At 52.4% G+C, this 26,061-nt stretch overlaps 1 protein-coding gene across 1 annotated transcript; it reads left to right on the top strand.

Annotated features, from left to right (window-relative positions):
• Positions 1-4,670: 4,670 nt before the first annotated feature.
• On the top strand, positions 4,671-25,930 carry PLCD1 (phospholipase C delta 1). Its single transcript, XM_080934849.1, has 15 exons — positions 4,671-4,780; positions 12,846-13,010; positions 16,095-16,323; positions 21,237-21,366; positions 21,465-21,696; positions 22,399-22,600; positions 22,692-22,836; positions 22,919-23,068; positions 23,157-23,315; positions 23,575-23,734; positions 23,926-24,042; positions 24,875-25,053; positions 25,149-25,281; positions 25,363-25,512; positions 25,649-25,930. Exons 1-15 carry the CDS (start codon positions 4,747-4,749, stop codon positions 25,732-25,734), a joined length of 2,271 nt encoding a protein of 756 aa, XP_080790975.1. The 5' UTR covers positions 4,671-4,746; the 3' UTR covers positions 25,735-25,930.
• The last annotated feature ends 131 nt before the right edge of the window (positions 25,931-26,061 follow it).

Raw genomic sequence — 26,061 nt, 5'->3', positions numbered from 1 at the left:
TTTGGCTCCCAGAAAGATTGTACAGTAGATGCCCATCAGCACTATGTGAGCACTTCTGAGTGTTTACTGTGGATGTGTGTGTGTGCAGGTTCACGTGGAGGCCAGAGGTCAGCTTCCGCTTTTGTTCCCCAGGAGCCATTTGCTTTGTTTTCCCTTTGTTTATGCGTTTGCTTGTTGGAGTGTCTCACTATGTGGGCCTGGAACTCATCATGCAGGCCTGACCTCAAACTCAGGAATCCGCCTCCCTCTGCCTCTCAAGTGCTGGGATTAAAGGTGTGCACCACCACACCCAGGTCACGTTGTTTCTGGAGACTGTCTTCTTGGCCATTTTAAATGTGGACATTTTAAATATGTTTTGAATTGTGTCTTGAATTTTATCTCTAACCCCACATCTCTCCCCTGAACTTCCTTGTCCCTTGGAGGTCTGAAAGTTGCCAATGAATCCAAACGAAGTGCTACAAACAGGTCTGTATTCCAGATCCCTGGCCAGAGCCTTCTAGGCATCCCTGAGTCCTCAGTTTCCCTTACTGCTCCCACCCTCAATCCTGTTGGCTCTGCTTTTAAAAAACCAAACAAGGGCTGGAGAGATGCCTCAGGGATTAAGAGCATTGTCTGCTCTTCCAGAGGTCCTGAGTTCAATTCACAGTACCCATGTGGCAGCTCACAACTGTCTGTGGCTTCAATCCCAGGGAATCTTGGTACCTTAACAGACATACAGGCAGGGTAACACCAATACTCATAAAATCAAAACAAATGGATTTTAAACAAAAACAAACCACATTTGTTTTCATGCACATGTGCGTGTGTGTGTGTGTGTGTGTGTGTGTGTGTGCGCGTGTGTGTGCGTGCCCGATGTCTGTGAAGAAGCTGGAAGCCTTTGCAAGGCCTAACAGGCCTCAGACCTCTCTGTGAGCTCCCATCGTGACTTCTCTAGCGTTACCCACACTGCCATGCATTTCGACGCTCCTTGAGCCTGCTCCTTGGCCCTAGCCTTTCCTGTACCCTACTCTCTCACTTCCTTGAGTCTCCTCAGAGCCGCCTTCCCACATGAGCCTGCCCCAACAACCCACTTTAAGACTTGCCTCTTCCCACTTCACCTCCTGGTCACTTAGATCCCTCTGGGATCACTTCTTGTGTTTGTTACAGTAGCTCTTTTCTTTCCGTTAAAATCTAAGCTCCACGACAGCACGAGGGTGGGTTTGATTTTTTTTTTTCTTTTTTAGGTATTTTGAACACTGATGCTTCATTTTCATGTTTCTGTGTGCCCAGTGGATGATGGATTCTTAACAAATACTTATTGAAAAGGGAAATAGAAGTTTTGAAACATAGGTGTTGGTGTCTTCTTCAGATTGAACAGTCTGCTCTCCAGTTCAGGTAGACTTTGTCACATGGCTTTTCCAGGGAGAGACATGAACAACTCTCTGTTCACCTCGGATACGGGACCAGTGACAGGCTAAAGAAATGATTGCATTTGGGACTCGCTGGGTGAACCGGTAAGCTTACTGAAGTCACGGGTGAACCAAAAGCCCACCCCTTCCTGGGTGAAGGCTCATCAAGTGTTCCCTTTAAGCCTCCCTGAAGAACTTGCAGGCAGCTCCTCCAGGGCCTCCTCTCCCTCGGCTGCTGTGTTTACTGATTAGAGAAACCTGGGAGAGGCCTTGTACATTTTGTGACTTCCCGAGCTTACATGTATCTTTAGCTTCCTGAGTCTTCCAACCCTCCCACTCCCTCAAGAGGGAAATTTTCAGATCAGAAGAGACAGCTATGGAGCATTTTTCCCAGGATTCATGAAGCACGAAGCACTCCACTTACTGTGGCTGGGTTAAGGGGAAGAGAACACTGAACGTCCACATTGAAGCTGACTCAGTTCCATTCACTATGAGAGCTGACTGGTATAATCTAAGAAAAGAGATCCTCAACTGCTGGGTGTGGCAGCGCATGCCTGATCCCAGCACTCCGGAGCAGAGGTATGCAGATCTCAGTAAGTTCAGATCTCTGTGAGTTTGAGGCCAGCCTGGTCTACAAAATGAGTTACATGACAGCTGGGGCTACACAAAAGAAACCCTGTCTTGTAAAACCAAAAGAGAAAAAGAAAAAGAAAAAACCCTCCAGAATCCTGTGCTATCCTGAGATTATCAGGGTGCTGCCACCTCATAGCCCACGCTGACATCTGATCCTTGCTCATACGTGACGTCAAGGTCTGAGGAGCCTTCCTTACCATCGCTGTCTCTTTGGGCAGGTGACCTTCCCGTTTCCTGTTAAGGCAGTTGGACCTGGGTCAGCACCTTCTGCATGGAAGTTCACAAATGCAGGGGCATGCCCTTAGACCAAAGGCCTCTGGGGCCACCAGGCTAAGTTCGACAGGCCACAGAGAAAATGGCTGTGGGCGGGTGAGCTCAGAACCCTTGGCAGGCAGTATTGGTACCACACACTCAACATCTTCAGGTTTTCCCAGAGCTGATGGTGGCTCCTGGTTATAGAGAAGCTAAGTGACTTGCTCAGATTCTCACATCCGGAAATTACAGAGGCAAGACCTAAACAACCCCTTCACCCTGATGTTCCCAGACTTGGGTTCTAAAGACGGGGAGAGGACTGAATAAACCTCACAGGCTTCGCCCACCTAGGCTAGTCTTATGGTTTTCATTTCATGGGTGAGGGGCCGAACAAGACAAGCCCCGGAGCCTGACCGTCCTGTAATTTAGCATTTTTGTGCTGATAGTAATTCGAATGCTAGACCTCTTTCACCTGCCCACAGTCACCAGCCCCCTCCCACACAGCCACCTTTGCACAGACACACTTGAGACTGAGAGAGCCAGGGGTTGGGGGCGGGACAATGCCTAGAACTCCGCCCATAGAGAACAGGTCTTAGGAGCTCTGTGCTCCAAAGAAAGCCTACCACAGAGTCCTATGAGTAACCAGGGTCTCAGCAGTTTGCAAAGATTCGGAGTAGAGTAACCGTGGCAGCCGGCCAGGACTAGGCCCACACAGCTGCCCTGGAAGTTGAGGGCAGAGAGACAGAATTCAGTCCCTTTCTAGTTTAGTCTAAAGTCTCTTGCTGTGCCTTACACGTCCCAGCCTTCCCCCACCAGATAGACAGTCAGCCTAAGCACACTACTTAAACCAGGCTGCACAGAGCAGAGGGAAGACCCAGAGGGGGAGAGAGTCACCCTACAGGTCAGCACTTGAGTGTAGCATACTTCATTTCTGGCAGAACCTGGCTGCTGGGGCCAGTTTTGAGTCAGCATGCCCTTTCAGTCTCGCAACCCCAGGCCAGGGAGGGAACGTGAGTGAGCTACAGTGTGTGCCGAGGAAACCAGAAATGGGTTCCTGTTTCACGTGAGCTTGGAGTACACAGGGGCAGAACCTTCTGGAAACCCCGCCAGGGTCTTTTGTGATAGAGGGAGAGGCTCCAGTGGTAGATAATGCCCTAGCTTGGAGCCCAGGACTCGGAGACAGAGATGACAAGAAGAAATGGCGCTGGAGATGAAGCCATGCCAACTGCTGGTATCGGGAATTCTTGGGCTCAGGTGGAGGAGAGGAGCTGGGCTTGAAGAGGCCTGAGCCATGGATGAGTAACTGCTAGGCTCCAGGGCAGGACCGAGGTGGGAGTTTCCAAGGCTCATGGAAGACTTGGAGGGCAGGACGTTTGAGAAAGAGACCGGAAGTCAGGGAAGGGAAGTTTTCGTATTGCCCCTTCCCAGGTTCTGTCTACAATGGAGCCTTGCTCGTCCCTCATGCAGTACAGCCCCCAGCGTGTGGAAGGGAAACCTGGGGAGGGGTCTTCCTAGGGCATCAGGATGGGGGCTGAGCGCCAGACTAGGAACCAGCCTGACACTGCGGGGTGGGGGTACATGAACGTCATGTGTTTCTCTAAAACCCAGCCTTAACGCTCAGAGTCAGGAGACTGCCCTCCATGTCTCACATGTAATGCTCAGTGCTCAAAGCAGGGAGGCCCGCCAGTGCTCGGAGAGAAACTGCTGAGGTGAGCCCAGCTAGCCTCTTCCAGGCTGCCTTCAATTTCAGGGGACCCTTGTCCCTCATGGCAGGCCTCCCATCTTCTCCCCCTCATTATGGGGTGAGAGGCCTATACTTGCTTGCTATTACCCCTACCTAAACAAAGTCCTCCCACCACCACCCAGCCCCCGTGGAGGTGAGAAATCTCCGAGAGTTAAAGAGAGGGGCCCCTCTCTTGAAAAAACGAATCCAGCTATTACTCTTCCCCAAACGTGGCAGCGTGTGCCCCTGCAAGCACGCGTTTCTCAGAAGACAGACCAGACCGCCCAGCTAAACTGCCGCTGGAGCAGTGATTCCTATCCCCGCTAAGACCCGATTCTGATTCCTTCCCACATCACCCACAACCCCAGCGAGGCCAGGCGACCACAGGCAGGGTGTGGGGCCCGCAGCTCGCCGTAATGACAGGGCCTGTGGGTGGTGGCGGCGGAGGAAGCGGGAGGGATCTGACTATTTCTGGCCCGGGCGCACCCAGCTGGCCCGAGCCCCGGCCAGGGTTGGCCAGCCTTCCCGGCCCCCCGCTCCGCGTCCTTTCTCGGTCCCCTGGAGGGGGCGGGGAGAAGCGCCGGTTGGCGGGCCAAAGGGGGGCGGTGCGGTGCCCTGGACCAACCCACCGGCCGCCTCCCGCTGCAGTTCAGTTGGGTCCCTGCACCGGCCTGTACTAGGACCCCAGGCTGCTCGGTTGTTGCTCAAGTGAATCACGCCACGTCCCCTCCGCCGGGCGCCCAGACGGGCATGGACTCGGGTCGGGACTTCCTGACCCTGCACGGTAAGTGTCCCGCCCGCAGGGGAGACCCTCGGGAAAGCCTGACCCCCACCCGGGGGATAGCAGCTCCTTCAGCCGCATTTAAATCACCAGAGAGACGGACTCGTCTCCTTGCGGGATCCCGGAAAAACCGCAGCCCGCGCTGGGCACAACTTTGGGCGTTTCCAGACTTCCTCCCCAAATCTGACCCAAGAGATCGGGGAGCAGTGCAGACTTCTCTCGGGGATTTCCCCTTATCCTGTTCATAAAAGGCTGGGCTCCTCGGTCCAGATGGCACCAAAGGACTCGGGGAAGGAAGGGGAGAGCATCCTCAGACCACCAAGCTTCTTCAGAGGCTTCCCAAAGCACGGGTGCGCCTAGAGCGAGTCAGGCCGCGCGGGTGTGGCAGATGAGGGTGTAAGGAGGTGGGGCAAGGAGGAGGTGTGCAAGTTTGGCGGAGGTCGGTCTACAGAAAACAGCGATGCCAGGATTGGGAGGAGCAGCGGCGCGAGCTTTGCTGAGCCCCCGGCCGGAGTGGGTCAGGTCTCAGCTAGAACCGCCCAGCAGCTTGGTCCTTTGTCCAGCCGGCTTTGTTTCTTCCCATCTAGGCTAGCCTCTTCTCCCCATGGCTGTCCCTCTAGCAGAGATGAAAGCCCAGGCTCCTAGTTGCCGGTCTTAGAAGCATCCAGGGAAGGGAGAGGACAACTAACTGGGATTCATGCAGCTCTGGGGGAGGGGCTTTGGGGAGTCTTTCCTTCCTGTCTCCTCAGATCACCTACTAGCTCAGCAAAACCTGCTCCTCTCACATCAATCCAAGGCTCAACCGCATTTCTCACTTTACTGGAGTTTCCCTGAGATTGCAGGTTATTTTTTTAACTACGCATATTGTGTATGTGTGCGCGTTCGAGCGCGCGTTAGGAGGAGGTGTGCATATATGGAAGTCAGAGGACGACTTGCAGGATTCTCTCCTTCTACCATGTGGGTTCTTGGGATCGAACTCGGATCGCTGAGCACTAGCTGTTACCCACGGAGACATCTCACCACCTGGGCCGTAGATTTTTGTACCCACCTGTCCTCTGCTCCACTCCCCCTTAGATGTGTGCCCTACAGCCAGCCCCCAACCTGTTTTGCGTTTGTCAGTTGACCCAGACTTTGTTGTCGCCAGAGCCCAGTAAGCTTGGGTTTCTCACAGCCACCTTGTCAGGGTGTGTTCCTGCCCCTCGCACTGCTCCCTCATTCTCTTCAGAGGTCAGAGATACCCCCAGCAGCTCTTGACACACTGGTAGGAACAGAGGGTCCAGGATTAGGAGAATCACAGTGGAGAGAGAGGCTCTGTTCTCAGTCCCCATCTTTTAGGCATTACCAGCTACCAGGCTGCCTCTCCCCAGGTTGCCTCCCTCCGGCAATGTCATGGAACAAGCTCTAACCTCAGTGCCCTCTTCCCATTTCTTTCCTGGGTCAGCCCTGCTATCTCTCGTGCAGAGAAAGACACAGAGCCTCAGTCTAATATCACAGGCTTGGCCAGCCTGGCCCGTCCTCTTTGAGACCAAGCCTCCCGAAGTTGTGACTCAGTCCAGTCTTTCCTGCAGGGCTGGAATGTACACTGTGGCCAAGCTGACGGACCTGTGGGCCCGGCGCTTCAAGCGCGGCACCCACAGTGACCTCCATGAAGCAGCTCCTGCCTACAGTGCAAACCAGACAGGGAAGGAGGCTCAGCGGTGGCACAGTGTGGCCACCATGGTTTGTCCTTGTTACCTGATGGGGAGTCTGCATCCTCTCTACAGTGCAGGTCCCGCAGCACTGGTCACTTTCTGGTTTGGGCAGTTGGGGAGAGGTCTGCTGGAGAGCGAGCCCCCCCCCACAACCACCTCTCATGTCAGTAAGTCATTTGACTTTTAGGTGCCTTGATCTCCTTGCAGGAGCCACCCCCACAGCCCGGAGTTGTCCGGCAGGGTGGGTAGATGATGGAACAGTACCAAGGGTAATTATGGCTGGAGTCGGATGCAGGAACAGAGGAGCTCTTTCTACCCTGAAACCTGCTGGTACTACAGTTCCCATCTTCCCCTGCTACTGCACCCCTCTCTATTTTAGCTAATCCTGGACTGGCATTCTCAGCAGGGCAGGCCCCTGGAAAGAATTCACTTCCTAGGACTTTTCCCTTCACTGAAGACACTCATCCACACTAACTTGCCCAACACCTGGCCCACCTGCCCTGTTGTAAGAGCTGGCATTCTGTAAAAGGGACAGGGGAGCCCCGGAAGCCACAGGCTCCAATCCCAGCTTTGCTGTTTGCTATGTAACCTTTGCCTTTCCGAGTCCCTTTCTCATCCGTGAGATTGCAATATATTTTTCCACAGAGGATGTTATCAGGATAAAATATGAGTAGGGGCCGGGAGCTTCACTTTAGCAGAGTTGCTTGGCAGACACACACATCCCTGGGTTTTGTCCCCGGCACCTTATAATCCTGGCATGGTGGCACAAGACCACAATTCTAGCATTTGGAAGGTGGGAATCATTAGTTCAAGAAGCGGCAAATCCTCAGCTGCACAGGGAGTTGGAGGTCAGCCTGGGATACACAAGATCCTATCTCAGACACACCAAATTAATGGGCTTAGGAGTTCTAGGTTGTTTCAAAAGCCAAGGACCCCAAGAAAAGTGGTCGCAGCAAGTAAGGGTGGCCAGCCTCTCACTGACGGGAGTTATGCTTCAAAGCGGTCTACTTTTTGGAGTTCAATCAACACACATTGATCCCTGTTGTTAACTTGAGGAGTCGGGAAGCCTGTGGACTTCTCAGAACTGCATTCTGTTGTTTCGAGGGTTGTTTGCAGCTTGTTGTTGTTTGGGGTTCTTTTGTTTTGTTTAGTTTTCGAGACAGAATCTCACTTTCTACCCTAGACTGACCTGCTCACTCTGTGGGCACAAGCTGGCCTCACAATCATAGCAATCCTCCTGCTTCACAATCCTGAGTACCACAGTTACAGATGTGAGCCACCGTAACAAACTTAGGGTCATGTTTTAGATGCATCACAGAAAGCGCTGAAGAGTTCAAAGAAAATACATCATATTGAGAGATTCGATCACATCGGGGCCTGGGCAGTCTTTGTTCTGGTTAAGAACCTCTATATATCTGGGCAGTGCCTTTAATACAAGTACTTGGGAGGCAGAGGCAGGAGGATCTCTGAGTTCAAGGCCAGTCTGATCTACAGACAGAGAATTCTAGGAAGCCAAAGCTATGAAGAGAAACCTGTCTCGAACAAACAGCAGACAGACAAAAACCCCTTTACATGTGGGTTTTTTTGTTTTTTTTTTTTTTGTTTTGTTTTTTTTTTTTTTTTTTTTTTTTTTTTTTTGGTTTTGGTTTGTTTGTTTTTTACATCGTGGGTAGGCTAGCCCGTACTCTACTCACCCCTACCCCAGACAAAAGCTTTCCTGTGTGGACATTTCAGTTCATCTCCATTAAAGGGCCTTGCTCATTACTCCTGCTTTAGTGTGGCCGTGAGCAACCAACCTTATTGCTCTGTTTCAGATTTTTTGTTTTCACTGTGCTTGTTTGTGCCAAAAAACCAGCTTTGCCAGTGACTCAGTGTTGCTGTTGCACTGAACCCAGTGGGACCTCTCCAGGGACAGAGGGTAAGGGAGGGGTGAGTCAGGCCTCTGGGTGGTGTCCTGACCCTCCAGCAGTGGGCACTCAGTAATTGCAGAGTGAATCAAAGGGAAGTTGTACGGATGAAAGGCTCTAGTGTTCCCGGGACGTTCTGGCGGCACAGTTCTGCACAAAGTTGCAGTCTTTCTTATTTATTCTAGGTTGGCCTGCAGACTCCCTTTGAGGCCAGCATCTCCTCCTCCTCCTCTTCTCATTTTAACTTAGTTTCTGAAGCACTGCGTTTGTACCAGGTGGCAGTGGCACACACTTTTAACCTGGAAGCAGAGGCAGGTGGATCTCTGAGTCTAAGGCCAGCCTGGTCTGTACAGAGAGAAATACTGTTTCAAAGAGGAGGAGGAGGTACAGGAGAGGAGGAAGAGGAAGAGTTGCATTTGCATTTGTTACCTTGGGGAATCACACTGCTTAGATATGAAGAAGAAAATCGGAGAGCAGGCAGCAGACCTAGTCAGGACAAATCAGCTGAAAATTGAGGATAAGAGATTTGGCGGGCTCTGTTGACTAGCTCCGGCTTCACCTGACCACCTCCCTGTCTCTGTGTCACCAGGATGCCCTCTGCAGAGCAGTCTTCCCAGTCCTGGTGCCTGGGTAATTTCGCAGAGTTGGCATTCCTTACCGCACACTATTCCAGTCCCCACCCTCACACACCCTCTCAAGTGGAGGTTCCGCCCCTCCCTGCCTGGACTCCGCCCTTCCCGAGCAGGAGCCTCCCTCCTGGGCTCCTCCTCTCCCTCCGCGTGCTTCCCGGCTGCTACTCCTCCACGTCGCCTTCCAGACGGTGGCTGCCAGCCCTCCGGACCTGGGTTATGTCTGGCAGGCTCTGCCACCCTAACCTTCCAGCCACGTTTGTTATTCTAACACTCTGGAGGTGAAGGCACAAATATCCGGAATTCAAGGCCACCTCGGCCTCACCTCGTCCCACCTCCTAGGTTCTGGTTCCACTTCCTCCGCCTACTTTCTGCTCTCTCCAGCCTCCCTAGTCCTTAAACGGACCCCCAGACTTGGCTCCGCCCACCACGATCTGGCCCCGCCTCCAGGGAGACCGGCCCGCCCCCTCTTGTAAGGTTCTGGCTCCGCCTTCTCAAGGCTGGACAGCCCGCCGGACTCCTCCGGCTTCTAAACCGGGATAAACCCGGGCAGAGGCCTAGGAGAACACCATGCAGTGTCTTGGGGTCCCAAGTTGCAGACGGGGGAGCGTGAGTCGCTCCCGGGAGCTCTACCTGCAGGAGCAGAGTAGCAAAGTGGCGGCGCTCAATGGACAGAGACTAGGTAAGGGATGCGGGACACCTAGAGCCTGCTGCTGTGGAAGGCGACAGCAGCTGGAACAGGACGCTCCTCCCTTTAAGCCTCAGATTATACATGTTTAATTCTTCTGCGGGGCAGTGTTTTCAGTGTGGGTGTGTGGGCCGGTCTGGGAGAACTAAATACCTATTCTTTTCCAAGCAGCCCAAGTTCCCTACTAACTTCAACCCCTCCTGGTTACAAGCTCATCCCTGTTGAACGCGTATAACTATGTAACCGAATGCGGTCTAGTATGATGGTGGGCAAATGTACACCTGAACAAGTGACAGTTGGTGACCCAGGGTTGGCTAAGTGATTCTGTCACACTGGTGGTATTGTGACACCATTGTCTAGGGATGACAGTGTGTAATGCCTTATACCCAAGTGTGGCATTCTGGTACTGTAGGAGGAGCCCCGTGTGACAGTGGCTGCTCATGTCTGATGTGACTGTATGGCCCAGGGTGATGGAACAACTGTCTTTCTGCTGTGGCGGGGGTTTTCTGATGCTGTTACCCCGCTGGTTCTGTCTTTGAGCGATGGTTGCATGTTTCATAGTCCTGACCTTGGGAGCAGGCTGCCTACTTCTGAGTCCCAACTCCTTCAGCCTCAGTTTCCTCCTCTGTAAAATGGGGATAATGATAATGCCTTTCTGCACTGAGTTGTTGAGGGGATTAAACACATGTGCTGCCAACAGTAACTTATTCAAATATTAGCTATCATTATGGTGGCTGCTATTATTATTGGGGTGATGACTTCCTGCACTGTATGTGGCCTTCCCATGTGTGAAACACAGTAGCATGTGCTCCCTGAGACTTGGGTAGTTTTGGGGGTAGTTTTGCACACTGTGTCCCTGTGTGCAAGGCTGTGTCTTGTTAGATTGTGTGTGACTGAGTGGTATAACTTGGTGTAGCTGTGTATAAATGTAGGTTGCAGGTCCGGCACCCTCATGTAGCTTGTTGGGAACATGGGCAGAGCATCCCGCACCCTCCATGTCCTCTCCATGGTCGCTTCCCTGTGGGCACAGCCCCTGGGCTCACAGCTCACCTGCCTTCCCAAGGCTGGGGGGAGGGAGGGTTGGATAAGGGGCTCCCACAGACTTTCTACATAAGAGAACAAGAGTCCCCTGGGGGGCCACCCAGAGGCCTCAGAATCAGGAAGCCCTTCCCACTCTGTGTAGATCTCCGCCCAGATTCCCCAGTTCCAGGAGGTTGGTAGCTGTCACCCTACTGGTGCTTATCACTGTCTGACCCCGCAGCCCCGGCCACTGCTGGCTCCAGGACAGGATAACCTTGTCATCCCTTCACAGATTTTCCAGAACGAGAGGGTGGGGGCTCGCTTTCCTTTTCCCAGAAGCCCCCATTCCCATCTGAGCTGTTAGCAGGAACTTGCTTAACTGTGTCCAACTCAGGGGATAGGGTACTGACAGATGGTTAGGAGGGGCCTCTCCTAGTGTACCTCAGCCCGAGAAGAGACAGTGGGGTCCTCCAGCAGAGGCCACAGGTGGCTCTCTGCTCTGACAGTCTGGAAACTCCCTAACCTTCCCTCCATGTGAGACATTTTGTGCGAGCCCCATCTCTCCTCCCAGGTTTCCCCACACTGAAGGAAAGCTGCCAGTACTGAGGTAGAACATCTTCCAGCATGGGGCAAAGGTGGTAGTGTGTTCCATCTCAAAGGACTGGCAATAATGCTTTCTGGGACACTTCTTACCTCAGGGCAGATGAGAGAGCAGAGGCATGGGGGTGGGAGGGGGAAGGAGGCTTCTGAAGCTATAGGGGGTGGATGTTCTCACAAAAGCAGGAAGCTGATGAGGGATAAGGGAGATGTGGGTGAGTGGAGTCTGGTTTATACCGGTTTGTAGATAACGTGTTGAAGGCCACGGGGGCACATCATGGGAGGAGATATGAGAGGTGGAGGGTCTAAGCTCAGCAAAGAGGTCCGTGGCTTTGTGCCGATTCTCCAGCACAAGCGTAGATTCTGGCTCCTCAAACAGCATGGTTGGAGTCTCTGTTTCCTCTTTTCTGTTGGGTCACATAGTTTTAGGGACACATTTGCTTATTCAGTTGGTTTTCAACAGATCTGGCTGCTGGACCGGGTGTGATGTAAACACACGTGCATGCATGTGCCCACACCACCTTATGGGTGTATTTATCTACCTGTGTTTCGCACCAGTGCATTAAGGTACAGGGTGCAGATCGCCTTTATCGTCCTTAAGTGTAAAATTTGTGTGCGAATGAAGACTCCTAAGGGGCTTGGTGCCCTCCTGGTGCCTCCTGCCTGGGTCTGTCAGGAGAGAGGACCCTGAGTACCCCAGAGTGCATGACTCAGGTCAAGCCGTGCAGAAGCTGGGCAGGAATGGAGCGAGCAAGCAGAGTTCTGTGCTCCCGGTGGGCTCTGTCTCAGCTTCTGAGAAGACTGAGCTCTGTCTTAAAGCAGCTGTCTCCTGAGGGAGCCCAGACCCAGGACACTCAGTGGCCAGGGTCCAGTAGGAAAGACGGGGCCATCCCAGCAGGTTAAGCAACACTGACCATAGTGGGGTTCATCATTCTTTTCTGGGGGCAAGTATCAGAGAACGGCTCAAGCAGATTCTAGTCAGAGGTTGGGGGCAGGGACATGGAGGGGGGTGGCATAGCTCTAGGGGTCCCCTGGTAGTAAACCCTGAGGTCACACAGCTGCTGTTAGAGCCCCTGAGGTGGGAGGGTTTTGGCTCTACATTTCCAGCTGTGCTGGTCACTCTCTCCCTCTCCTTTGCTTTCCCATTTAGTCCCAGCTCACTTCTTAAGAGCCAGGCTGTCTCTCAGGAGCCGCAGGCTGTTTGAATTGTGCTCCCGCTGATTTTAGACAGGTCACAGCGTCCAAGTCTGGGCTTGGGGCAGAGAGAGTATAGCACAGTGGTCCAGCATTTGCCTGCTATGTACAGATGCCCCGGGGCAGAGAATGCAGTCTTAGGTGGGTAGAAGTCTTCCCTGTGGAGATGCCAGGGAACCGGCTGGTGGAGTCCAAGGACGGAGGGGAGTTTACAGCTGGGTTAGAATGAGGTTGAGAATGAACTCCAAGTGGGCAGAGGACAGGGCTGGTGTAGGTAGGGGTGATGTTAGGAGGGACACTGTGGAGAACGTGACATCTCATTACCACCGTTGCCTCTCCCAGGGCTGCAGGATGACCCAGACCTTCTGGCCCTGCTGAAGGGCAGCCAGCTTCTGAAGGTGAAGTCCAGCTCCTGGCGTAGAGAACGCTTCTACAAGCTACAGGAGGACTGCAAGACCATCTGGCAGGAATCTCGAAAGGTCATGAGGTCCCCGGAGTCGCAGCTGTGTGAGTGTCACAGGGTAGGGTGGGGGCCGGGTTGACCACAGGTGGGCCATGTCTCAGGAGCAAAAGGAAGAAACTAAGGTCGGCTGGGGTCAAGGACAGATTGGTGTTTAATCGCTTGTATGGAAACCAAGGTTAGGCTGGTCACAGAGGGTAGCAATAGGAGTTAAAGGTGAGAATACATAACTGTAGTCACAGAAGGGGACAGCCAGGCTTAGAAGCAACTGAGGAGCCGGACAGGGTGGTTTGAATGTATTGGTGCCACCCAGATAATGGGTGGATCAGTGTGGTAGGGCCAAAAGCAAGGCCCAAAGTCCGGGGAAAGATAAAATACTTCCGTACCAGTGGCTGGTATGTAAGGTGGGGTCAGGAGGCGTTAACTCTCCTGGGACTTGAGCCCTGGGAGGCTGGGGTGGAGCTCAAGAGGGAGAGGGGGGCTGGGCACTGTCTTTCTAGAGTATCTCAAAGGCCCAGGGATCCAAAGCTGATATATATACACACACACACATATATATACATATATATGCATACATACATACATATATATATATATATATATATATATATATATGCATAAAGAAACTGTAGCTGTCTTCAGACACACCAGAAGAGGCCATTGGATCAAATTATAGATAGTTGTGAGCCACCATGTGATTGCTGGGAATTGAACTCAGAACCTCTGGAAGAGCAATCAGTGCTTTTTTTTTACTTATTTAAAACTTATTTATTATACATATATATGTATGTATATGTATGTATGTATGTATGTATACTGTCATTGTCTTCAGACACACCAGACAGAAGAGGGCATTGGATTCCATTGCACATGGCCAAGTGCCACCATGTAGTTGCTGGGAATTGAACTCAGGACCTCTGGAAGAGCAGTCAGTGCTCTTAACCACTGAGCCATCTCTCCAGCCCCCTATTGTTTTTTGTTTTGTTTTTAAAAACAGGACCTCATAAAGCTGGAGCTAGCCTTGAGTTTACATCCCACTCCTGACCCTTCCGCTGTAGCCTCCCAGGGTGCACTCCATTTGAGGTGGGACTCTAAGGTGTTTCAGAAATTACTCTGAGAGTGGGGATGTAGCCCCACTTGGAGAACACTTGCCTAGCATGCCTGAAGCCCCAAGTTGAGTTCCCAGCACTCTGTAAACTGGGCGTGGTGGCAGAAGGATCAGAAGTTCAAGGTCATCCTCATCTGCATAAGAGTTTAAGACCAGCTTAGAAACATAAATCCCTGTCACCAAAACAAACAAACAAACACCCACCCACCCCCACCCCCCAAAAAAAAAAACAGGAGAAAACCACCTTGAGACTTTGCTCTGCCTCAACTAATGGCTCCTAACACAGGAGTAACCTTTGACCCTGCCAGTGTCTGAAGCCAGTCAGGCTCCTAGGACTCCTGTCCTGACACCCCTGGTGGATGGGGGTGGATGGGAACGAAGGGCTTTCACTGGAGTCACGGTGGGTACATTTGAATGTGCATTTAGTGCTTGGAGGGGGGTAGGGGAAGGGGTAAGAAGAGAAGGCCCCTCTCTATGCCATTCCCATAGCAACCTCCACTCAGGCTAGCCTCCTATAAGCATGTGAGGGAGCCAGGTTGAGTTGGGGGTCAGATCCAGTGGCACCATGGGAGGTTTGCATCCAACTCAGATGGCTGTCACAGGTCTCATGTTTAGCAGGACTTGTTTTTTCCCAGGTGAGGGTTGAGATTCTTGGATGCAATGGCACCTTACCTCTGAGGGAACAGTCCAGATACAGGAAGAGTAACAGGTTTTCCGGTTTCTTTGTCTGTGTCCTGCCAAGTCTCTCCAGTACCTCCCAGCAGCATTATCAGCAGCGAAGGCAGCAGGCCTTTCCTTCCCTGGGCCTGGGGGCTCCGGGGTCCAGGCTTCCTGTTTTCATTCCTGGCCCAGGATGGCTCTGCTGCCTAGTGTGGGGCAAAGAAGGATTAACCAGGGATATGTTCTGTATCCCAGATGGTGCAGGGTCACGGGTCCCACTCTTCAGAGACTATGACCCAATCAAGGCACATGGTACACATGTAGTCCTGAGGGTGGCTGGGAGGTCCCTGGGGACTCGGGGTAGGAGGGGTAGGTAGGGTAGGACTTGGGGAGGATCCAGACTGAATGGATGAGAAAGACTGACACTGGATGTGACAGGGCTGGGCCTGCTGTGGGAGGCTCAACATGAGCAATGCTGGTAAGGCTGGCCCTCAGCCAGGCTGTGGGGATAGATTGGAGTGGCAGCATAGAAGGTCTTGTTTATTCCTGAAGCTTGGAAGACTGGCAGAGATGGGAAGGCTCTCCCAGCTTAAGGGCAGAATAATGTAATCTCCTAGACCCCCAGGAATAGCCTAGTGAACCTGCTCTGGACTATGTCTAAGCTGCTGGGGTGGCCTTGTCTGTCCCTTACTGCTGAGACCCCTAGCTGTAGGATTCCCTCAGAGCACCGTAGCTCTAATGCAGGGCTCAGCCTTCCCAGAAGCTGAGACAGGCCCTTGAGGACAGATCCCTGCCTCTGACTCCCTGGCCTACCCAGCTCTGAGGCACAGACTGGCTTCTGCTCTGCCTCTTGAGACCCTGAATGGTGGTGCCTTTCAATTCCTTTCTGCCAGAGTTCTGAAACAGAATCCATGCAGTCACACACAGGGTAAACACGTCCCCTTTCTCTCTGGCTTTGGGATTCTGTCCCTAGACCCCAGAGTCAGGACTGTCCCAAGTGGTCAGAAAAGGGATCTGAAGACTGTGGGTGCTCAAAGACCAGTGTGGTTTGGAGGGTGTGTGACCGCTGTCTGTCTCAGGTTCCACATCCACAGGGAAGTCTCTCAAAGAGCTCTGCTTTATAGACTTCTGGTTCTTCCATTTCTGTGACCATGGGCCTGGGTCCTTGCTGCATCCTGTGAGCGCCTGCTCTGTCTAGTGCCCTGCTTGTACAGTGTCTTCTACTCTGCCCTCCTGATCTTCTCCTGGGACCCACGCCCTGAGCTGTGACACTAGGCTGTGCTCCTCTCCTTGTGGCCTTGGCTGTGCCAGAGACAGCCATTTACCCCTCGGCCTGTCCTGCTGACCCATCCCCTCTTTGCAGTCTCCATTGAGGACATTCAGGAGGTACGCATGGGACACCGCACAGAGGGCCTGGAGAAATTTGCCCGAGACATCCCCGAGGACCGATGCTTCTCCATTGTCTTCAAGGACCAGCGCAATACCCTAGACCTCATCGCACCATCGGCTGCTGACGTTCAGCACTGGGTGCAGGGCCTGCGCAAGATCATCCATCACTCGGGCTCCATGGACCAGCGGCAGAAGTTGCAGCAGTATCCTCCTGGGGGCAGCGGGTCCTGGTTGGGCACGGGCTGTGTTATGACGTGCTGCCATAACAAAGTGCAGGTGTGTCAGATCCTACGCTGGCTGCTGTGATACTTGGCGGGAGAAGAGGGGTTTGTTTTATGTTTTAGGAGAATGCAGTCCACCACGGCAGGAAAGGCATTCAGTAGGGACTCTGGAAGCTGGTCCTCTTGCCTTCAGTCAGGAGGCACAGAGAAAGAGGCGAACTTCTTTTCCCCTTCTTACTCAACCTGAGACTCTGGGGAATGAAGTGAACCACATTTCTCCTTCATTTAACCACCTGACACTGCCTCAAAGGCACACCCAACTGGACACCGCAGGGACTGGGTGGCTTGCCCAACACCGGTGTATTTCTTCGGGTACTAGCATGGCTGGTTCTGGCGAGGGCCCTCCCCCTTGTTTGCTCGAGGCTGCTCTTTTCTCACTCTGATCTCTCATGAAATGAGAACAAGCTCTCCCTTACAGGCACCAAACCTTCAGTCAGGGTCCCGCCTCATGTCCTCATCCAACTCAAATGACCTTCCAAAGGCTCCGAAATCACCGTACAAGGGGTTGCTGCTTTTCCACTATGGATTTTAGGAATTCTTGTTTTAACTCACGGCAGAAGGAAAAGTAAAGAGGGGCCTCTGACCCAAGGCCCCTGATCCTCTCTGTGAGCAGTGTGGAGGTAGGCGCCTGGGAAGTGGGTGGGGTGGGGTGGGACCGAGGCAGGGTAATACAGTCCTGTTCTTCAGGGTTACTGCCCTCAAGAACTTGGAAGGCAGTGGCACTCTCCCGAGCCATGTCTCGGGGAGCAATACTAGGACCCCAGTGTTCAGATCTGCCCTCCGGCTGAAGACGGTAACTTATGTATCAGTCTGACTCACTGATCCCGCCTCAGTGTGAGATGGGTTCTCACTTTTGTTTTATTTACCCGAGGCAAGTTCTGGGCTGGCACATGTGTCCTGCCTCTTGAGTGCAGGGCTCACAGCCTTTCCCACCATGCCCTGCAGTGTCCCCTTTTATGACAGTTTTATAGAGGCATAATTCACATACCATAAAATAAACCCACGTGTTGAACCTAGGGTTGGGACAGTGGCTTAGTCAGTAAATGACTTGCTGTGCAAACATAGGGACCTGAGTTTGAGCACAGCACACACGGAGAAGCCAGAAGTGGGGCTGGGGAAATTCAGCAATGGCGCAGTGGTTAAGAGCTTGTACAGTTCTTCCAGAGGATCCAAGTTGGTTCCCAGCACCCACATCAGCTAGCTCACTAAGGCCTGCCTGCAGCTCCAGCTTCAGGGAGCCTGATGCCTCCTGCCTCTGAGAGGTACCTGTACTCATGTGCGCGCGCACACACACACACACACACACACACACACACACCTTAAAATAAAATATTTTAAGCCAGATACGGTGTACACGCAACCTCGGCAGAGACAGATGGAGCCTTGGGTTTTCCTGGCCAACCAGCCTAGACTAAAAAGTAAGTTTTGGGCCAGTGAGAGGTTTTTGTTGTTGTTGTTGTTTGTTATTTAAATGTGTGACTACACTGTAGCTGTCTTCAGACACACCAGAAGAGGGCATCAGATCCCATTACAGATGGTTGTGAGCCACCATGTGGTTGCTGGGAATTGAACTCAGTTCATATAGTGGTAAAGTAGCCAGTGCTCTAACCACTGAGCCATCTCTCCAGCCCACAGTGAGAGGGGACAAGGTGGACATCGCCCGAGGTCTCACACACACACACACACACACACACACACACACACACACACACACACACGAGTGCACATAAACACACCCACATGCCACTGTTGAACCTGATTCCATGTGTTTTCACATACTGAGAATTACGCTTTCACCCCCATCCTGATGTTAGGGCATCATCACCCTCTGCTGCTCCCCCAGTCCCCACTGATGGCTCTTTCATAGCCCCCCAAAGCCAGGCCTAGGTAGCCCCCAGCTGCTCCCGAGTGCATCGCCCTCTGTGGACTTGCCGTGGACGCAGAGTCCTGCAGCCTTTCCTGAGTGCCTTCTTCCTCCTAGTGTGTGCCGGCATTCATTCATTCCCTCTGAGTGTGTGCTGGCATTCATTCATTCCCTCTGTATTGTGTGTCTGTGCTCCATTCCTCCCTAACAGTATCCCACCGTATGGATGGACCCCTCTATAACTCCCAATTCACCGTGGATGGGCTGTGAGTCCACTCTTACACTCTCATCTGCGGTGAAAACTAGAAGACACATTCTGTGTGAGTGTGTGTTACTGCTCTTGAGTACACACTAGGAGGAAAGCACTAGTACACACGCACACATTGCTGACTATATGGTAACTTTCATGTTTAACATTTTTAAAAAAGATTTATCATTTTAAGTGTATGTGTGTGTGTGTGTGTGTGTGTGTGTGTGTGTGTGTTTGCCTATATATATGTCCATGCCTGGAGCCAGAGGAGACCAGAAAAAGGTGGTGTTGGATCCCTTGAAACTGGAGTTGCATGCTGTTGTGAGCCATCATGGGGGTGCTTTTTTCCTATAAAGGGAACATTTAATTGAGGCTGGCTTACAGGTTCAGAGGTTCAGTCCATTGTCATCAAGGCAGGAACATGGAAGCATCCAGGCAGGCATGGTGCAGGAGGAGCTGAGAGTTCTACATCTTCATCTGAAGGCTTCTAGAAGATTGGCTTCCAGGCAGCTAGAAGTAGGATCTTAAAGCCATCGCCCATAGTGACACACCCACTCCATCAAGGCCACACCTCCTAATAGTACCACTCTCTGGGCCAATCATATACAAACCATTATATTCCACTCTCGGCCCCCATAGGTTTGTTCAAACACATGAGTCTATGGGGGCCATACCTAAACATAGCATAATAAAACATACATTTAGTACAACTTCCAAAGCTCCCATATTCTATAGCAGTCTCAACAGTGTTAAAAGTCCAAAGTTCAAGGTCTTTTTTGAGATTTATCCAATCACTTAACTGTAATCCCAAAGCAAGAGAGGAAACCAGCTGAGCAAACTCCAAACTCTGCATCTCCATGTCTGATGTCAAAGCGGTCTTCAGATACCCAACTCCTTTTTCATCTTTGTTGACTGTCTTAGTCAGTCCGGGTGTCTATTTGAACTTCTGGGCTCTTCCAAGGGCTTGGGTCACTTCTCCAGCTCTGCCCTTTGTAGCACACACCTTGTCTTCTCAGCTCCAGCTGCCTGTTCTCCACTGCCGCTGATGTTCTTGGTGGCCATCCCATGGTACTGGCGTGTCAATTTCTTGAAAAGAGGCCAACATCATTTGATAGGGATCATAGGTCGATCTGGAGACTTTTCAGCATGAAAATATGTCTTTCTATCCATGGACACGGTCAGATGTCTTTACATTTGATTATCCCTTTTTCCACTTGCTGCAGATTTGTTCTCTCTCTCTCTCTCTCTCTCTCTCTCTGTGTGTGTGTGTGTGTATGTGTCTCCACAAGTATGTAGTGCCTGCAGAAACCAGAAGGAGGTACCAGCTTCCCTGGAGCTGGGGTTATAGGTGGTTGCAAGCCATCTGATGAGGACACAGGACCTCAGTTCTCTGGTCCTCTGCAAGAACAGCAGACAGTCTTGTGTGCCGAACCATCTCTCCAGCCCCTCGTCCTTTTTCCATTTCTTTTAATAATGTTTTGTGGCTCTCAGAATTTTAAGTTTTATACTTTTTAAAATGTGTCAAATAATCTTAATAATTTTGGTGCTCTTATAAACTGTGTAGCTCAGGCTGTCCTGGAACTCACTCTGTAGACCAGGCTAGCCTGGGATTCAGAGATCCACCTGCCTCTGTCAAGTGCTGGGGTTAAAAGCACCACTGCCTGGCACGTCTTAGGTTTTAATTGTTTGGTTTTGGTTTGTATGTTTGGAGACAGAATCTCAGGTAGATCAGGCTACCCTGAAATTGGCTATGTGGTTAAGGATGACCCAGAACTCCTGAATTCTTTTGCCACAACCTGCTGAGGTTACAGGATGTACAGGCCTGGCCTGGGGCTTAGACTTTTTTAAAGTTATATAACATTTCTTATGCTGCCTGTGCTGTTACTTTATGTATAATTGAATTCCAATGTCTTCTTTTTTTAAACACAACCATGAAGTTTACCCTCTTGCCTGACTCGGTGCTCTAATTGTGAGGACCATGCTAGGAGCACCGCTCACCTCATCAGTCTGAAGGGAGAAAGCAGGGGTGGTGTGTGTGTGTGTGTGTGTGTGTGTGTGTGTGTGTGTGTGTGTGTGTGTAAGCATGGAGCTCAGACATCCTAGACAGGATGACTTGATCCAAGTTTGACTTTGCATGGGATTTCTCCACTTTCTTTCTGATTAGTGCCTAGAAATGTGTTTCCAGCCTCAGGTCCCCGAGGCACGCTGGCTGACAGTTTGAGAGACCCAGGCTGATGTTAGCACAGAGAGGGAGTGGGGAGTGATCAGGTGGGGGAGTTACTGACGGGCTTCTTTCTCTGTAGTCTAAATTGTCTGCAGTGAACCTTTTTTATAGTAAATATTTTCAAACCCCAGAATGAACAAAGAGGAAAAGACCCCTCGCTGTGCCTGGCGGTGCAGTCCTGTAATCCTAGCTACCCGAGAAGATGAGGCAGGGGGATCACCAGTTCAAGGCCTAATGGGACTGAGGAGCAAGTTTACGGTTGATGTAGGTAATTTGGACAGTTCTTGACTTAAAATACAAAGTAAATGCAGGACTTTTAGTTCTGTGTAAGACTCTGATCAGTCCCTAGCAACAAACAAACAAACAAGCTAGGGAAGCAAGGGAAAGATGGAGAAAGACCCGTAGTAAGGAAGACCTCCAGGTCCAGCCCCTGCTTCCCATGGCTGGGATCCCTGTGGGCGCCGGGCTGCTGTGTGTTCTCCTCAATGCTTGCCCAGCTGGATTCACTCCTGTTTGCGAAAGGCTGATAAAAACAAGGACAACAAGATGAACTTCAAGGAGCTGAAGGACTTCCTGATGGAGCTCAACATACAGATGGACGACAGCTACGCCAGGAAGATCTTCAGGGTGAGCTGGCTGTGCTGTGCGGCTGTGGGGCTGTGGGGCCGTGGACCTGGCCTGAGGCCAGCTCTGAGCCCTGCCTATGGGCTGTGCTGGGTTTGCAGGAATGTGACCACTCCCAGACAGACTCGCTGGAGGACGAGGAGATTGAGACCTTCTACAAGATGCTGACCCAGCGGGCAGAGATCGACCGTGCCTTTGCAGAGGCCACAGGATCCGCAGAGACCCTGTCAGTGGAGAAGCTAGTGACTTTCCTGCAACATCAGCAGCGGGAGGAGGCGGCAGGGCCGGCCTTGGCCCTCTCTCTCATTGAGCGCTACGAGCCCAGTGAGGCAGGTGAGGGCCCAGCAGTTCCAGAGCCAGTGGCTGGGAGACGCTGATGGAACTGCAGACAGACAGACAGACAGACAGACAGACAGCTGGAGGGAGCCAACCCCAGGGTTGTTGACCAGTGTGTGGCTATCCTGTGTAAGCAGGTGGATGGGAGAAAGAGTTCAGTGTCTGCCCTGTCTGGGCCTCATTTTCTTCCAGTTCCTTCCTCAGGGGCCATTGAGCATTCCTGCCCCGGGACAAAGAAAGAAGTGGCTGATGAAGCCAAGGTTATTTTCACTTCCTTCTTTGTTATACACTGCTTCTTACCCAGCTTTGAGACATGGCCTAGAGAAGACAGACGGCTGCTCAACACTCCCAGGCCAGCCTGCTTGGCTTAGTGAGACACTGACTCAAAGTACAGTTAGTTACAGGAGGTCTTGGGGAAATGGCTTTGTGGTACAGTGCTTGTGTAAGATGCTGTGTTCAGTCCCTGGGGCCACCTATTCTAGGGGACACAGAGGAGGTGACACCTTGCCCTTGGGGCTTTTAGAATGGGAGGAAAGCAAAGAGACACTGTAACCACAGTCCCAACGCGAGACCGCTGCTTCTGCTCCCCAGAACTGCAGAGGACTGACTGAGTGGGCAGACAGAGAGGAGAAAAGACTCTTTTTTCCACAGTGGTGGGCAACTAGCTCTGACTGGAAATGGTGACTTCTTCCTACCTAGCCAAGGCACAGCGGCAGATGACCAAGGACGGCTTCCTCATGTACCTGCTATCGGCCGATGGTAACGCCTTCAGCCTGGCACACCGCCGTGTCTACCAGGACATGGATCAACCACTCAGTCACTACTTAGTGTCCTCTTCCCACAATACCTACCTACTGGAAGACCAGCTCACAGGGCCCAGCAGCACGGAGGCCTACATCCGGTGCGGTCCGGGGAACCATTAGGGGCAAGTTGGGGTGGGACCCAGGACAGGACCTTCGGGGTCCTAGCCTAGTTGTCACCGCTGTCCACAGGGCTCTGTGCAAAGGCTGCCGGTGCCTGGAGCTGGACTGCTGGGACGGTTCTAACCAGGAGCCCATCATCTACCACGGCTACACTTTCACGTCGAAGATCCTTTTCTGCGACGTACTCAGGGCCATTCGGGACTATGCCTTCAAGGTTGGCTGTGCCTGTGAACAGGGGAGCGAGGAGGGGACCTGAGGAGTGGACAGTCGCTTCTAACTCATCTTGGGGCTTCCAGGCATCCCCCTACCCAGTCATCCTGTCCCTGGAGAACCACTGTAGCCTGGAGCAACAACGAGTCATGGCACGTCACCTGAGGGCCATCCTGGGACCCATGCTGTTGGACCAGCCACTGGACGGGGTTACCTCAAGCCTGCCTTCGCCTGAGGTATGGAGCGGTATACCCTTGAGGGGGGAACTGAACCTGGCTGGGGAGCCCACCCGGGTCTTGACCACTAAAGCTGTAACACCCCCAGCAACTGAAGGGCAAGATCCTGTTGAAAGGGAAGAAGCTGGGAGGGCTGCTGCCTGCTGTCGGGGAAAGCGGGTCGGAAGCCACTGATGTGTCTGACGAAGATGAGGCTGCTGAAATGGAGGATGAGGCTGTGCGCAGCCAAGTGCAACACAAGCCCAAGGTTCTAGGGGAAGCTGTGGGGGCGGGACGTCCCCGGGCCCCTCCCACCCTGTTGCCCATGGGATGGTTACCTTGCCTTGGTTTTTCTGTGGCTGCCATTCAGACCCTCTGCCCCCTCTCTCTCTGTCTGTCTCCTCTCTCTCTCTCTCTCTCTCTCTCTCTCTCTCTCTCTCTCTCTCTCTCTCGTCTGGGTTTCTGGTATTCAGTACCCACCTTGTTCTACCCTATGGCTCTAACCTGGGCCTCCCCGCGGCCTCCAGGAGGATAAGCTAAAGCTGGTGCCGGAGCTCTCTGACATGGTCATTTACTGCAAGAGTGTCCACTTTGGTGGCTTCTCCAATCCTAGCACTGCTGAGCAAGCATTCTATGAGATGGCTTCCTTCTCTGAGAACCGTGCCTTAAGGCTGCTACAAGAAGCAGGTGAGCCCCTGTCCTTAAAGGCACATGATTCTGGCCATCTGGACTGGTCAAGACTGGGCCTGCCCTCCAGCCCTGCAGGGTCCCAAGTTGGCTCCCTGCTTTGCGTGTGTCCGGACGGAACTGGTGGGGTGGATAGGTGTGTCGTCAGCCCACCAAGGCCTTCACTGCTGACTCGACTCCACTGTTCCCAGGAAATAGTTTTGTCCGCCATAACGTGAACCATCTGAGCAGGATCTACCCAGCTGGCTGGAGAACAGATTCCTCCAACTACAGTCCTGTGGAGATGTGGAACGGGGGCTGTCAGATTGGTATGGACCAGCTGGGGTTGGAGGGAGGTTAGAGCTCTTGACGTCCAGCACTCTGAGGGTCACAGATGAGAGGTCTGGGGGGGACCGGAGGAGGTTTGGATGCAGGCTAAGAGCTGAGCATGGAAACTACCCACCCAGTAAGTCCGTGTCAGGTGTGCATTCCAGCCCTTTTGAGTTTTGCCATCGGAAATGGGGAATGGGCTCACACCTGTCATCCCAGCACTTCCCAGGTGGGAGCAGGTGGGTCAGGAGTTCAAAGTCATCCTTGGCTACTTAGTGAGCTGGAGGCCAGCCTGGGCTACACAAGACCTTGTCTCAATCCTTCCCCCCATGAAAGAGGCTGGGGAGATGACTCAGCCAGCAAAATGGCTGTCAGACAAACAAGAGGTCTTGCTTGGGATTTTTGCCCACGTAAAAGCACAGGGTGATGTCACGAAATTTGTAATCAGCACTAACGAGGCAGAGACAGGCTGAGCTCTGAGCTCACCAGCTAGCCAGCCCAGATGGTTCAGTAGTAGGGACCTGGACTCAAAAACTAACTGAAGACCAACTGAGAAAGACACCAGGCTCTGACCTTTGGCCTCCGAAAGTACATATAAAGCTACATGCACACATACATGACACACACATATTGTATACAGTACCACACACACAGAAGGACAAACATGTGGTCAGTGTGGGTCTGCTAGGAAGCTAAGGGGCAGGAGACTCTGAACCATTGGACCCTGCTCTAACTCACACAGGACTCCAGATGGTTCTGTACTCTGAGCAGGCAGGGCTCTAGGGCTCTGGGGCCACCCCACAGCTTGTGACTGCCCTGTTTCACCCGTAGTGGCTTTGAACTTCCAAACCCCTGGGCCAGAGATGGATGTTTACCTTGGCTGCTTCCAGGACAATGGAGGCTGTGGGTATGTCCTGAAGCCTGCCTTTCTGAGAGACCCCAACACCACCTTCAACTCACGCGCCCTGACTCAGGGGCCCTGGTGGGCTCCGAAGAGGCTCCGCATCCGGGTATGGCCAGACACGGGGGGCATGGCAGCCTGTGCAGATCACTTCTTGCTCACTGCCATTCCTGAACGCTCACTGTCTCCACCTCCTCTCCTCAGATCATCTCTGGACAGCAGCTGCCAAAGGTCAATAAGAATAAGAATTCTATCGTGGACCCCAAGGTGATAGTGGAGATCCACGGTGTGGGCCGGGATATGGCCAGCCGTCAGACAGCAGTTATTACCAATAATGGTATAGTTTGCGCTGGGCCTGGGTTGGGCCAGGCTTCTGGTGCCATTGACCTTGCTTTTGATATGGTTTCTGCCCTTCTAGGTTTCAACCCATGGTGGGACGTGGAGTTTGAGTTTGAGGTAGCAGTGCCTGATCTTGCCTTTGTACGCTTCATGGTGGAGGATTATGATTCCTCCTCTAAGAACGACTTTATTGGCCAGAGTACTATCCCCTGGAATAGCCTCAAGCAGGGTGAGCATCGGAGGGGAGGAGCCTGTCAGGTGCAGTGGGCGGGGCCTGCCAGGAGCAGTGGGCGTGGCCTGGCTTCTCTTAACCATTATGCCTTGAGCATCCTCTCCCTGTGACCAGAACTGTCCTTTCCCACTAGGGTACCGCCATGTCCACCTCTTGTCTAAGAATGGAGACCAGCATCCATCAGCCACTCTCTTTGTGAAGATCTCCATCCAGGGCTAAGCCCGGGGGTCTGATGCAGTCCGTCCTGAGTGGGTGGAGCCGTGTCTACACCTTCAGCAAGGCTGGCATTATTGAACCAACCTCTGGCACAGAGCTTGAGGCCCTAAACTGCCTTCAGCTCTAACACATCGCCTGAGCTTCTGACACTCAGGAGCATCCAGTCCCTGGAGTGGCCCAAAATTCCGTTAGGGAACAACACTGCATCCCTCTCCCTACCCTCTACCTGTCTTTAGGTTGTAAGTTTTTATATATATATATATATATATATATATATATATATATAAATCAAAAGATGAATCTTGTAGTCTGTTTTCAAAGACACCAGGT

Source organism: Micromys minutus, assembly GCF_963924665.1.
Source record: "Micromys minutus genome assembly, chromosome: 21".
Taxonomy (NCBI): Eukaryota; Metazoa; Chordata; class Mammalia; order Rodentia; family Muridae; genus Micromys; species Micromys minutus.
The sequence above is the reverse complement of the archived record's forward strand: the minus strand, read 5'-3'. Positions and strand labels throughout refer to the sequence as shown.